The sequence below is a fragment of the Saccostrea cucullata genome, unplaced genomic scaffold, assembly GCF_032062105.1.
Source record: "Saccostrea cucullata isolate Sc308-1 unplaced genomic scaffold, CSIRO_AGI_Scuc_v1 ctg1876, whole genome shotgun sequence".
NCBI lineage: Eukaryota > Metazoa > Mollusca > Bivalvia > Ostreida > Ostreidae > Saccostrea > Saccostrea cuccullata.
This window is the reverse complement of record NW_026929714.1, coordinates 346,509-361,909: the sequence shown is the minus strand read 5'-3', so window position 1 is coordinate 361,909 and position 15,401 is coordinate 346,509. Positions and strand designations below refer to the sequence as shown.

At 32.2% G+C, this 15,401-nt stretch overlaps 1 protein-coding gene and 1 long non-coding RNA gene across 2 annotated transcripts; one reads left to right on the top strand and one right to left on the bottom strand.

The window, feature by feature from the left end:
- Window positions 1–541: 541 nt before the first annotated feature.
- On the bottom strand, window positions 542–10,703 carry LOC134282001 (cartilage intermediate layer protein 1-like). The gene is made up of 7 exons (XM_062764439.1): window positions 10,613–10,703; window positions 5,018–5,205; window positions 4,230–4,338; window positions 3,974–4,099; window positions 1,319–3,051; window positions 904–1,151; window positions 542–813 (listed from the first exon to the last, which is right to left on the bottom strand). The coding sequence occupies exons 1-7, from the start codon at window positions 10,701–10,703 to the stop codon at window positions 582–584; spliced, it is 2,727 nt and encodes a 908-aa protein (XP_062620423.1). The 3' UTR covers window positions 542–581.
- A 2,141-nt stretch (window positions 10,704–12,844) lies between these two features.
- Window positions 12,845–14,504, top strand: LOC134281990 (uncharacterized). Its single transcript, XR_009995204.1, has 3 exons — window positions 12,845–12,931; window positions 13,494–13,560; window positions 14,083–14,504. It is a non-coding gene; the product is annotated as an uncharacterized LOC134281990 (long non-coding RNA).
- Window positions 14,505–15,401: the final 897 nt, after the last annotated feature.

The window sequence follows — 15,401 nt, the reverse complement described above, 5'->3', positions numbered from 1 at the left end:
CACTGGAAAGCAATTATGTAATGAACCCGGAAGTTGGAATTGCAATAACATACAAATGTACCTGAGGAGGGAATTAAAACACTCATAAGTTTTTTTTTTTTTTTTTTTTTTTTTTTTTTTGAAAAACTTAATGGGAAAGAGAAGGCATAACATCTTCTTTTGATTTATTTCTCAATTAAAATTTCTTAAATTAAATTATTTTCAGAGTATCATTAAATTAATAAGGTATTGTTGGTGGAAATTTTACTTGATTATTTTCAATACACATTTTACTAGTTTACAAACATAAAAAACATGTACATAAAAGTAGCAGCATATTGAACGATCTTTAAGACATATATATATATATATATATATATATATATATATATATATATATATATATATATATATATATATATATATATATATATATATATATATATATTTTGTCTATGTGTTATATTGAGTCTTTTGATTTGGTCACAAAAATTGCTAAAATAATTACAAATCAAAAGATCAAATTAGAAACCCTATTCATGAAAAGTGATTAAAAATACATTATGAAAGAAAATCATAAAAGCAATGATTGTAAATCTTTGTTAGATAAAGCATTCAAATTCGACTGCTGGATTTGAATTGGGCTTCATAATTGGGCTAATATTAGGCGAGTCTAAGCCAGTGCGACATGTAGCTCTTGCAGTTTCAAATGGAAACGTTCGGATGAATACACCCATTCCTGCGCCGTAATTGTCGTTTGGGTCTGCCCGAAACTCAAAACCTTCACCAAGTACGCTTGGAATACGAGTAATATTAAGTCCACTTGCCACGTTTCTGAAAAAAATAAGTTTATAGGATTTATTATAAGATTTCTAATCACAATGTTGATATAACATGTATAATTGAAATAAAGTAAAATCTTACGTAATATTGCAAACGTGACCTTCTTGACTCAGAATCTGTACCCTCAGAAGTGTGGCTATGTTATTGATTACGTTGGTGCCATCAATGAGTCTTCCAGGACATCGAAATTCTATGCAAGCAGCTTTTTCTCTCCTATTATTTGTAGTTTCATCCCATATAATTGGTGCTTGAAAAGTTCCAAAAAAGGGTATATTGCTAACATATTCCATCTTACTGACTCCTATTGCCTGGAGAGTATGTTCATTGGACTAAAAGAGATATGATTCTGTTTAAATATTTTATAGAAATAGAAAATCTTTAAATTATTACTATAAATACACATTATTTTTTTAGTTGAAACGGTTTAAGAGGATTATTTTTATTTTCCTGAGTAAATTGTTATTGCATACAATAAACAATAAGAAAAAATACTTACCACTACCTTCACTTTCATGAAACATGTTCGTCTGAAGGCACTAGTTGGAGGTTCGGTATACCAGGAATTTATTTGATTATGTACGTTATCTTTAGACAATGACTTACGTTCACCTTCCTTCAAGAGAGGGGCAAACTGAAACACAAAGCTAGAGAATGCGTTATCTTCACATTGTGGTCGTCTTTGATAAAGGAAAACTGGTCCTTCCCGATTAACATAATCTGAATTGAGTTTGACCTGTGTTCCATTTGCAACGTTCACAAACTCAGCTACGGAGGGTAAAATATGATTGTCTGAAGCGTAATATTTTCCGTTTTTCTCTGCAAAGAGGTACACATCAGAATTACAAAATATCGGCATACATAAAATTCCATTATTAACGTTAATGTTCGTAAACATTGACATTTGTCCCCTAAACGGCCCACCATTTTTAGTTCTTGTCGCTGCTGTAATTCGAACACCACTAGCTACATTGCGAAATGTAAAGTCAGTGTACGCCTTCACTCTTACAAAGCAAGCATCTTGTAATGTGACATCCTCACGAGTAACAACAGTCCCATATTCAGTTATAATACGATATATTCGAGGTCTATCTTTGTTTATATTGATAGAAGATACTAATCTGGTATTGCTTACTTGAATAATTTTATCAACTTCCTCTGTTTGTTTTATAACTGGAATAGCATCTATGACAATACCCTCTAGATTTCCTCCAGTTGACCTTCGTTTACGATTTGAACCACTGGAAGAATTGTACGCCATTAGACCTTGATCAACCCACTTTCCTGTGTTTACGTCTAAGCTATACAAATGCAGATTTGCACCTTCGTTTGACAAATTAAAAGGTGCTGGATCAAGCGAAATTTTGATTTTTCCATTGACATATAAAGGTGTTCCAGAATTGTCTTCTACGGATAACTGAAGCATACCAAATGTTTCTAAGTCAATAGACTCTCCCTCTTCGTCTGTAAATCTTAGCTCTCCGTACATCTCATCAAGATCTTCCAAATTCCGTGGATCAACGTAATGAACTCGTGCATTAGCTGTCCCTTCAAAAGCATTGCCATTTCCATCAACAACACTATCTTCTGCAATGGATAACGTCGTAGTTGCTGAGTTTCCATTCTTCGTTCCGAGGGGTATATCAAAACCGATACGTGTGTTGAAAGGTTTTGGTGCCGGTTTTAGTGGAACGTGAATATCGATGGAGGTCGTTGTGCCATATGAAATATCAATTACCCTTGTTGTATCTAAAAGTTGGCCAGATCTATCGTTACGCAAGTTTAATACAACACGAGTAACCTCTCCTACTATATTGACAGAAAAATATCCTGTCGCTGAGGTAAAAGCTTTCACTTCACCGTCTATCATGACCTCTCCTCTAACAAAAGGAATTCTAGAACCGTTCTGAACACCATACGCCATTCCATTCAGAAGAGTGTTTATCACGTTTTCGCGACATTTGCAAGAAATAACTTTGGTGATCGGATAGGTAAACCCTCCAGAGCATTCTATTTCAATTGTCTCTGTTTGGGATACGTCACAGCAGTGAGAAGGCCACCAGTCTTCGCATGTACCGTTGTCAACAAGGGCTCTTGTAATGCATATACTATTTGGACACTTTCCGACGTCAACTACTGACTTTCTGTTGCCGTTATCATTAAAATAGCAACCAGTTGGCAGAGTTTCTTCGTTTACTGTTGGCACTGAGTTGCATGTATCATCAAAGGTATCTAAAAAGATGTTTTAATGCTGTTCTTACACTTAGGACAAAATAAATTTTATTGACGAAGGTGTGATTTGGTCTTTCTTGTGCCCTAAAATCAATGTTCTTAAAAAGTTATGAAATTGGCTAAAACATGAGTTAAGTAGATGAATATGATAAATCGTTAAAACATTTAGCATGAAAGATGGTCATTCTGGAAAAATGACATCCATAATTTGATCATTTCTAAGTTTTTAGCAGAAATTGACTCATGTTGTCATTTTCTTTAAGAAAACAGTGTCCGCAGCCCTCGCCTACTTAAACTTTTGGATATATTGTCTAAAATGCTCTGAAAAATCACATATCTCAAAGTCTTTGTAGGGATGCATTCGCAGTATGTTTCTTGAAAGAAAATTCAACTGAAATTGATGTCTTCTGTAACTTTAAAAGAAAGTACATGTACTGGAATATGCACACGTTCATGACGTCACAATTAAAGTTTAGGAAGTCATATTGGAGAAACGTTTGCATGTTTAACCACATGTAATTTCAAGAATTGAGAGAGGATGAATTTTAATTTTTTACATCACTTCTAAATTTTAGACAAAAAAAAAATACAGGGACAAATTCTATTGAAAGAGTTCTTTGTTATTTGTTTAAGGAAAATTACATTTTTTTCCTTGTTTAAAATGCAATTTCTCTCTTGTCTTTTCCGTCACCAATATTGTTTTCACTTCTAGAAACCAATAAAAGCATATTGTTTTTTCTTTTTAATAATTATTATGAATACTTAATCCAAATTCCAATTCACGTGTTAGGCGAAGAGAAATTTTAGTTCGCAATTGGTAAAAACTTCTTTTCTGCAAATACTGCGCTGAGAAAATCAATTATCAAATTATTTTTATTAAATCAAAATTTGTTGAAAACGTGTAAATCATACAAGTTCATACCTCTTACATCTAAGGTTATGCGTTCAGATGTTACTGATCCTGCTTCCGTGGTAGCTTTACAATAGTATGTCCCAGCGTCTGATTTCTGAATTGAACTAACAACCAAATTTCCATTTGTTCCCCTTCCTGGTAATATGTTATTATCTTTGAACCTATTTTTAGATAGAGATTTTTTTCTAAATTTCTGCAGTTAAAGTAATATATATATTTAAAGAAAAAGTTTCTTTAAAGACAAAATCTTATCAAAATGATTTACCATAGAAAGTCTCGGGGTATGGGAAAACCGTTTGCCTGACAGCAAAACGTGGCTGATTGGCCAACAAATCGGATTTTGGAAACTGGCTTTCGGGAAATCCAAGGTTTTTCTGAAGATGAAATGTTTATGCTTACAAAAGTGAGCAACAAAATATTCAATGCAATGCCTTCATAACGGCATTCCGGTACACAATTAAATCTTTACAGAGATCCAAGTTTATTTAAAAATAAAGTTCGACTCTTTTAAAATACAATACATATAATTACTTAAAATGTGACCAATTTTCACATTCATACGTAAAAAGTTAAAATCAATAAATTTGCATATCACAGGATAATCTTACTTTGATGAAAATGCCTTGACCTACAGATAAATAAGGGAAAATGTTTTAAGTATCATTAGAGGAACTTGAAAATGGAGATTTCACAGTTGTATTCCGGAAATGAATATTTTCAAACTTGTCACGTCTTTTTCTCATTATTTCCAACATTTAAAAATAAGAGAACACGGAGAAAATTTGTTCCTCTTTTCTGAATTTTCGAGCATTTTTTGAGAATTTTAAAATGACATCCTTTGAATTTTTCTTGACTTTTCCAACTTGAATCTCATTTGATAAGGTTATTTCATTATCATATTCAAGTATAATCATCTCAATACGAACCTAATTTTCTTATTTCAACGTTTGCTTCCCAGTGAGTCGTATTCAGTCTTCTCGGAGTAACATATACTACTGAATAACCATCTTTCTTTGCAAAGATGGAAGTAGAGTTGAAACATATATTTGATACAGTGTATACACCACGAACATTTGTTGTAGCAATAGGACTCCATGGACGATAGGACAAGAATATTTCAACCCCATCAAGTGTGAAGTTAGTGCGGTCCGTCACTCTGCCAATGATCGTTGATGAAGGACATTCACATATTTCACAGTTATGACTGAGGCTTCCGCCATTAGGACACGTCCTGGCACAATCTGAAATTATTCTGTAAAATTATACTTATTTTTCTTTCTTATCAAAATTCAATAAAATATTTCTTTTTTTCTCCTCAATAAGCTTCACAGAGTTCTTGAAGAAAATGTTCTGTGAACTTTTTCCGGCACATGCCTTCCATTATTTTAGCATGGTGCAGTGACTTACTTTAAAGTCTTTTTTTAACTATGGTAATAAAATGATGATTATTAAGTCTGTAATGATATGTAAATTAATTCTTATTATCATACCTTTATGTGAAAAGGTAATAGTAACCTGCAGACAAAAATGAGCTCTTTTTTCTCATGTGTAGAAAGGAGTTCGAAATAACTTTATGTGAGATTTTTTTTAAATGAATTTATGGTGGCGTTCATATACTAGTACTTCATAAATTTTATTTTTGACGTGTCTCGGGAATAATGGACAGCCATACATAGGCAATTTAGTCACATATGATCCACATATGCAATGCCTTTCATATGAAGATCATATGTGGATCATATGAGAATCATATGTACGAGGGTTAATCCAAAAGCAATGTCACAACATCGATAAAATCCCTACCCGTCTACGTAAAACAGTAAAATTATTAATGATGAAATCTTCATTTATTTCAAATCAGACCTAAAAATTTCAATTCAACATGATTCATACTTTTCAAAATATCGGATTTTATACAACGTGCGATTATGGTAGTCGCCGCACCTAAATAACGTTATATGACGGATACGTGCCGTCATGCACATTTAGACACTTCCCTTCGTTTCATTAAAAGCATATTTGCGATCCACGAACACGTTCACAAATTTCACTTTCTTAAAGTAACCTTAATTGGTACCCATCGTAAACTCACTCTTTCCATAATTAATTCTTCTGTCAAAATTATTTGAACAGTAGTATAAGACAAACTTAAAATTTCACATATTGCTCTAACCGCCTGTCTTTTTTGACAACGTCACACACCAAAGAACGTTTCCGTCCGTCCTCCCATCTTTCGGTTTTTTTTGTCATCTGTTGAGCATTCAATGACTCATTGCCTACCCGAAATCGCTGAAACCATCTAAACAAGTATTTATATTCTTTCCTCTGTGATATGAGTCTTGTGAATCAACGTAACCGTCTCTACTGGGGATTTCTCCATTTTGAAGCAAAATGCATTACTATTTGTTTTGGCTTTTTTGTCCATTTCGACATTTCCCTTTTTCAATGCACCGGAGTAAAACAATGATGTTTTTTTTTTTTTTTTTTTAAAAATAGCAATTAAGTCATAATATTCAACTTAAAACCAGAAAATGATGTAAAGTTTTGTCTTTAAAAATATTTTTTGATTCGTCGCTTTTAAAATATGCTTCAATCCATATTCACATTGTACTCTTTGTATATTATGAATAAAATACTTCTTAAACTAAACTAAACTTAAACTAATTAAAATATGCTTTTTAATGTGTTTGTCTTTTTTATTCTAAAAAAGTACACTTTAATTTGTGACCTTCGGTTGTGACGCGGTGGCACCCCCTATGTTCTATGTTTTAAACAACTATAAAAATAAATTCAAATAAACATTATTAAATCAAAATTTCAATGTTCATTAGATTTAAATTTGTGCATCTTCTGGTATATTGTATTTGATAATATGCGCCAAATATAAAAGATATGGACATTGTAACATTAGTTTTGGATCAACCCTCGTATATACAATCATATAAGAATAATATGTGGCTAATCATATGAGAATCATATGATCATACATATGTTAATCATATGAAGTAATATACATATGATTCTCATATGAAAGGTTCTACATAAGAGAATCATTTTGGCAGTGATCATATGAGAATCATATGAAACTGATCATATGAGAATCATATGAAACCATATTCACTACTTTGTCCTTGTTATACTCAGGTAAAAATCATACGATTATTTTGACAGAGATCATATGAGAATCACATGAAACAGTGGTCATATGAGAATCATATGAAACAGTGTTCACTAATTTGCCCTTGGTATACTTAAGTAAAATTACAATTTTAATAATATATCTCAATAGTAATTTAAATGTAGATCAATTCAAAAGAATTTGTCAGCAATATCACTTAAAGTTCTACTCTGTTTAACACCCCCTCCCCTTTTTCCCTTATAAAAAAAAACTTTCACAATTTTCTTTTTCTGTAAAAATGCATATCCGGGACAAAATTGATCAATAAAAAATTAATTTCTTTTTATTTCAAATCTTTTGGGTTTGGTTTATTACTTCAGTAAACCGTATTTTTCCCAGACCGGTTTTGACTTCTATCGGATGAAATTGTACGTCGTGTTTGACGTCACTGCTGCAGCAGAAGTGCTGGGTGTTGGAAAAAATTTAAATATCCTTTCATTACGGTACAGGTTGTATAAACTTATTACTATAGCACTCTCATTACTTGTAATTGTTAAATTAATGCATTTCGTAAACCTACATAACGTTAGTAATCTGTAAGTAAATTTGGATAAATTTGTTTCTGAATGGATGTAAACATTACAATGTAGGCCTACATGTTAGCCTAAAGGCATTACTTTGTTTTCTTTTTTGTTTTGACTTTTTGTTACGTACTGATTTGAAAGTGAAAGTAGAAAACCTTATATAGCAGTTTGTCGTTCTTGCATGTTGAGATCGGTATCAAGTCGATTCTTTCTTACTTTCATATATATGCATTCAACATGTTCAACAACTTGAGTTCAGTGTCAAAGTGCTGCTTTTTTATTAAAGCTATCGTGCAAAGTCTTAAACCTATTATACGCAACGAGCAAAGCGGTGTCCGCCATATTTCTCTACTCTGCGATAGTTACAATTCCAAATATATGTGATCAATCGCGGTCACGGGCTATTGCACACGCTCACAGAAGGCCTAGTGTGTACACTAAACCCCCCAAAATATGTCAAACTTGTACTGTCTTCCGCTAAGTTTCAGAAACTAATACAATACAATTTTTTTGAATGCATTAAAAATAATTGTTATGAAAAATAATAAATTCATAAAAAATCAATGTTACAATTTTACAAGCACGTGAATTTTTGCTTATGAAAAATACATTTCTAAAACAACGTATTACAATGCTTACCAGACACCAGACAGTACAAGCTTGATCATGGATCATACGATAAGTAAAAACAAGAGTTATAAAAAGTAAAAGTATTGACATTCTTTCCCAAGTTTTCTTTCAGCGCCTACATCAACACATCACGTATACGCCCTGCGACATGAAAACAACGGTTATCAGTGAAACCGGCCTGTCCAGTTTTCTAAAAATAGTAACGATCTCTTCATACCTCGTTGACCGTTCGGGGATCAGTTATTTTTGGGGAAAATATTACCCAGATGAAAATACTCTGAATATATTGAATGAAACATTTTGAATTATATATTCTTTATAAAAGTTAATATATTTTATAACCAAATATTTTCTTCTTCTTTCTCTCTCTCTCTCTCAAACGTACACAATATTCATGCATGAATACAGGACACAGGGGTCGTAAGCAAATTGAAATGGGGGGGTGGGGGTAAACAAACAAAAAAAGGTAAACTTCAATAATTTCCCATCCCTATATCATGTCTGTATTTGCAAAAAAAAATTTTTTTTGGGGGGGGGGGGGGGCTGGAGGGCTAAAACCCCTTGTCCCCCTTTCCATTCCAAAACTTATGCAGGAATGGAATAAACTTTCCTTTGACAGAAAAGGAAATACAATGTAATCTCTGTTGAGATTCTGCTAGGCTAGATATTTTGACTGACGCCTACAGAATCTCTGGACACTTCTTCATAATTCATGTCTGGAAATTTAGCTCCAACTTTGGCCGACTATAGCAAGAATTATTTACATAGGCAACACTACCCCTCGTTTCAATTTAGTCATTTGGTTGTTTATTTGACTCTCTGTTACTATTATTTCTACATAACTTACTGTTTAAGCATGTAAATACTAACATAAAAAATATTCACTGAAATCCCCATTCAAAACATGGCTCATGGGATTTCAGTGAATATTTTTTTATGTTGGGATTTACATGCTTAAACAGTAAGTTATGTAGAAATAATAGTGACAGAGAGTCAAATAAACAACCAAATGACTAAATTGAAGCAAGCGGTAGTGTTGCCTATGTAAATAATTCTTGCTATAGTCGGCCAAAGTTGGAGCTAAATTTCCAGACATGAATTATGAAGAAGTGTCCAGAGATTCTGTAGGCGTCAGTCCAAATATCTAGCCTAGCAGAATCTCAACAGAGATTAGAATACAATGATAAAACATCGGATATGGAAATCAGAAATAAACGAAATTTTAACTTTGGGCAATGATGCAGAATTACATTTTTTTTTCGATCACGTAGAATTCAGGTTTAGAATGTCCCAAGTTATCTGCAGTTGTAATATTTTTTTGCAATGAATTCCTCGGCAACAATATTTTCATGAAAAGCGGGGGGTGGGGGGTAAATGCTAATATAAAGAACAATACAGTTGGTAGACAATCATTTTCCGTAAAAGTTTGAACCTGGGTTGAGTCTACATATATGTCATCTTCGCAAGCCAAGGGCTTCCAATCCGAAAGCAAGTAGAGTAGCTTTCGGATCGGAAACCCTAGGCTAGCAAAGATGACATGTGTATATAATAAATATAATTTTAAAATGTGCATGTTCTTGTGTATATCAAACGTACCTATTCAAGAATTTTTATATAAAATAAGATATTTTCTTCCAAGTCTTAAATGAGAAGGGGTTTTCTGCTCGTGGCAACTCGGGCTTATTTGTTATTTGGTAAAAAGTATCAGTAAACGATTTAAATTGTCCATGGACTTTTCTAATGCATAAACTGCATCAAAATCCAAAGCGGTTGATAGAGGGTGTATCAAATATATAGTAAGTCATCAGTTTTAAAAACAAATGTAGCGTGAAATAATATACAATGTAATTCTGAACCCAGGAAAATGAAATTACAATATTAATGGAAATGAGAAGTACTTATGTACAATTTTGCGTACAAATGAACTGATCCACGTTGAATTTTGCCGGTCAGAGAGAAAAATAGGTGTAGAATTTTGAATTAAATTATATAAGTCATTGTGTACATTTTCACGGAAACTTTTCAATTCACTGTTTGCTCACCCCCCCCCCCCCCCCTTACATAAAAAACCTTTTTATTTCCTATCTAGATTTATGCATGTATTTAGAATAACCGATCTTTGCTATTTAACGCAAATGGTTCTCTTGCAAAAGTAAAAAAAAAAAATAGCTACAGATCCGTAGCTCGCTGGAATGCAGCTGGAAAAAATAAGGATTTCCGTCCAGGAAGCTTATTGTGCACAAAAATCGCACTTTTCCCATTTATCAGTATTTCTCCGTTATATAAATTATGCTACCACCTAAACAATTTCCTAACCGTGTTCTCCTGGCACATTTACTACGCCCACAACAAAGAATTCCCCAAACTGTTGTTTATAGCCCTTCCGGGCCTGATATATTGAGTCCATCGAAAATTGGGTAACATATACAGGTAATTATACTCATTGGCGGATCCAGAGAGGGAGGGATTCTGGGGGTTGGAACCCTCTCCCCCATTATTTTTTTGCCAAGTGGAGAGAGAGAGAAAGAAAGATAGAGGGGGTAAAGCGTTTTCCGAGAATAAATATTTGTAGTCTAACTTTACATGTATGTATTGAATAGATAGATTCTCCCAATTTAGTTTCCTCCATTCACCTGTACGATTACTTTTTTATGAGAGAATGGTAGAAAATATTCTACTTATTTTTATATATCTATATATATATATAATATTGGATATGTATGATGCGAGGTTTAATTTGATATTAGATTCCCAGGATCTGTGGCTGTTTTGGCTATATACATGTATGTACCGTTTTTTTTTATCATATATCTTTTGAAGGAACTAACTTGTAACTCCTTGCTAAACCCACCTCTACCCCACTCCAAAAAAATTTTTCAAATTCTAAAGAGAAAATTCTTTGTACTCTTCGGAAATGCTGCAAATCCATTCAATTTTAAGGCATCGGTAGTTTTAAAAATGTGTTTGTTTTTTTTTTATTTGGACTGGGGGTACAGTACCTTTTCAAAGAAAAAAGGGACGTAAAATAAAGTTATTATTACTACAACATTAAATCTTTCCAAACGTGTGTGTGAATCTTTCCTTGGAGGGGGGGGGTTGAGGGGCACAACCCTGGTACCCCCCCCCCCTTTCTAAAATGGCTGGATCCATCCCTGTGTACTGTCATATTAGGTTGATGCATGACTTGCACATGCAGTTCTGTTGTGAATGGTGTAAAATTTAGAATATGTAAGAAACTCAATGTTAGTTAATATTTTGATATATATATGGTGAAAAAAAAGAGCAAACCACTTTTTTGTGCACAATAAGTGGCCATTTATTTTTTTCTTCAATGTTTAGCACTGTTGGTCTTTGGCCTGGTATTCCCCTATTACTGTTTTAGACCAGCGAACTTCTTATAAATAGGGGTGAAACTGAGAGAGAGAGAACAAGAGAGAGAGAGGGGGGTTCTTTTAGCATTTTGATATTTGTTTTATTTATGAATGCAAGAATTTGAGAAACCAAAGCATTTTTGTTTCCAGTGATGTAGTCTTAAAATGTTATCTTCTAAACCGAAGTAGAATGGAAGGTATTCGCAGGAAAAATATACCCGGTAATTACAGAAATAAATCACTGATAGTATATATCATAATATTTATTTGTATGTATTACATGTTTCCTCAGTAAATTTCCACCTCCTCTTCCTGATAAAGAATTTGATTTACTGTATAACCAGTGAAGGCAAATAATTGATTTGCTTTTCAAATCATAGAATGAATATAAAATTTCATAAGCATGCAGATTTCTTTTTTTCTTGAGCATTTGGTATGTGTTCTTTTTATTCTATTTATAGTATTTTAGTTTTAAAAAAAAATGTTTCCCTAACGTGGATTTGCGTCTAAAGTGTGTACAATTATTTGGTTTGTGTCGAAAAAGACCACCAGTTTACAGATATTTATTGTAGATTGTATGACATTCAAATACGCAGGATAAAATAATAACAGGTCCCTAGTAAACACCGAAGTGTGAGTAGATTCTATTTATAGAAAACAGGACGGTCCGGTTTGAAAGATCAGTTTTGTTTACCAGGACAGGGTGTGTGCACTAATGGAGTATGCGAAAGGCAAATCTTTGTATAAATATTGCTAAACTTTTATAATTTTTGTTTGACTTATCGTTCAACTGATCAAACTTGTACTGTCGGCGTCTGGTAAGCAATGTAAAAAGCTTTTGCATAGATTTTAGCGGAAATCTTTTATTTTCATGACTAACATTTTACTTTTTTCTAATTTTTTATTAACGTACTTATTTTGTGAAAAATATTTTTTTGTAATTATTTCCTCTTATTATAGAGTATTTATTTTCTAAAATTTAGCGGCAGACAGTACAAGTTTGACTTATATTTTGGGGGGTTTAGTGTACACACTAGGCCTTCTGTGAGCGTGTGCAATAGCCCGTGACCGCGATTGATCACATATATTTGGAATTGTAACTATCGCAGAGTAGAGAAATATGGCGGACACCGCTTGCTCGTTGCGTATAATAGGTTTAAGACTTTGCACGATAGCTTTAAGTCCAAGAAGCCCAAAGCTGATAAGACTGGCGATTGATCCAAAGCCGATTTTGACAGACGATTGCATCATCACAATATTAAAGGTAAAAAAAAAGACTTGCAATAAAAAATCAAAGTGTGTATCTGTAATGACTCCTTTATGACAAAATATTTCTTGATAATTTCTTTTTGTTCCTTTATAATTCTACATTGTTTGCACGGCTTCATCAAAATTAAATAATTTCAACTCAATGATAGAGAAGTTTTATTCTACATAATATGAAATTTTAATCCAATGCACTTATAAAATATGGTAAGTATGATAAGAATGTGCTGGCTTTAAAAGCTATAAAACTATGCAATAATCTCAGGGGGTAAATTTAATTTTTTTATCAAAAAATTAATAATATAACAGTGGCAACTTTCAAGGTACAAATACATGTGTATGTGTTGAAAGTACATCATATAGCTAATCCATTGAATATTTACATTTATGTATTCAATGACTGACATTTATAAAAAAAAATTCCAACACTACAGAGAACCTAGTTTCAGGTAAAATGTAAGATATTTAACCTACAAACTTGTACTCTCTCTTTTTTTGTTGTTTAAGTTTTAGTTATAAATGCTTAGAAAATATCTACTGTGCGAATATTTGTTTTACAGGTTCAATATACAGTCAGCCTTTCATAGGGAAAAAATCCAAAGATCCAAGGCTTGCTTCAAAGTTGAGGTAAATACACACTGTTTAGTGTTTAATAGACTGTGTTATACATACTCTTCCCAACAAAGTTTGGGATACCCGGGAATCACAAAGTCTGTTTTTTGCCTATATCTACTTGTCTGTACTTGTTTTGTCCAAAAGTAATATATTTGTGTCAGAATCTTCTTAATTTTTGGCAATTTGAATTAATACATGAATAATACTATTTGCTTTTGATGATTTTAATATGAAGCATATCTTCCAATAGTGTAGTTGTCTTGCAAAATTCGATTCAATTGTCAAAATAAAAAAAAATTCTTTTTATAATTTTATTATGAAGCATATCTTCCAACAGTGTCTTGCAAATTACATCATTGGATTTCACAAAACACCTAGTATAAAATATTTAACATTAGTTTGATCTCGTATCATATCTGTGTCAGTGAATTGGGAATACATTTGTTTGCTAATGATAAGTTACTGTAATATAACTTGTAGAATTGATTTTGTAATTTAAGAATTATTTTATTTTTATTTTTGAAACTTTTGTAGAGACCATTCTGTGCCACAAAGAAATTGTTCAGGAAGGGGAGAACTGGTGGATTTGCATTTTTGGTACAGTTCAAAGAGAGTTCAAAATGGTCATGGTAGATCAGAGGGAGGACAACTGAAAAAATTGAAAGATACAGAAGGAAAAAAAAGAAAATATATGGAATAATTATGAAATGAGGAGGATGTACGCAATCTTGTCTGAATTTGACCTGTAAAGATTTCCCATTCTTATTTGTATGCTGGAATATCAAATAACTTGATTTTTCATAAATTTAGAATAGAGAATACATGACAAATGTTATTGCTGATATTTCAATTTTGCTGTGGACACTTTCATGTCATATGGTATTTTTATACAAGTACATGACCTTATTATCATATTCATTTGTAAATGTATACATGTTTAACTACTTAATCCTTTTGCTGAATCATATAATTTGTACTCATTTTAAAGTATGTTAAATACATGTATCGACAAATTCTACTGACTTGTTTGTATCTTTTCTTGTTTAGAATGTACACTGTGAAAAATAAGTTATTTCTCTTCATGAAAATAATTTTATCAATAAAGTTGTGTAAGCATAATAAGATATTTAAAAATATTTAACCAATGAAGATAGATTATTGTAATGTCATGAATTTTCATCTAAAGCATAAATATCAGAATTTTAAATGTGTACAAGAATGTGAAAAATATTGAAAGAGAACACACATAAGTGTTTCATATGAATACATATGATGCCCTTTTGATATGATTCTCATATGTAAATGGCTTGAATCACACATACGTGTTTCATATGATTTACATATGATGCCATTTTCATATGATTCTCATATGTAAATGGCTTGAAACACACTTAAATCATTCATATGAAAATCATATGTAGTTATTTTCATATGATTCACATATGTGGATCATATGTAAATCATATGATTTGCTTCATATGATTCACATATGATGCCCTTTTTCTATGATTCTCATATGAAACAATCATATGAGAATCATATGATTCTCATATGAGAATCATATGTGGCTTAGTTGCCTGTATAGATTATGAACCTTAAAATAATCTGAAAATTATATATTCACAAATTGAATAGAGTTTTAAAATTGAATTATTTTGAGTGAAAGGGAATTCTGCTTTATTTGCCCTTTTACCAACCAGAACTCCTGTGAATTGTGTTGCCTGTAACGGTAGCACGTTGCAATTTAAGCCAGTTCAGAGAAAGAAATACTTTAGAAAAAGTAGGGAAAATACCAGCTAAAGATGAGTTTTTGGTAAATTTAAAATCTGTAAATTTCTTCAGAAAAAGAAGTA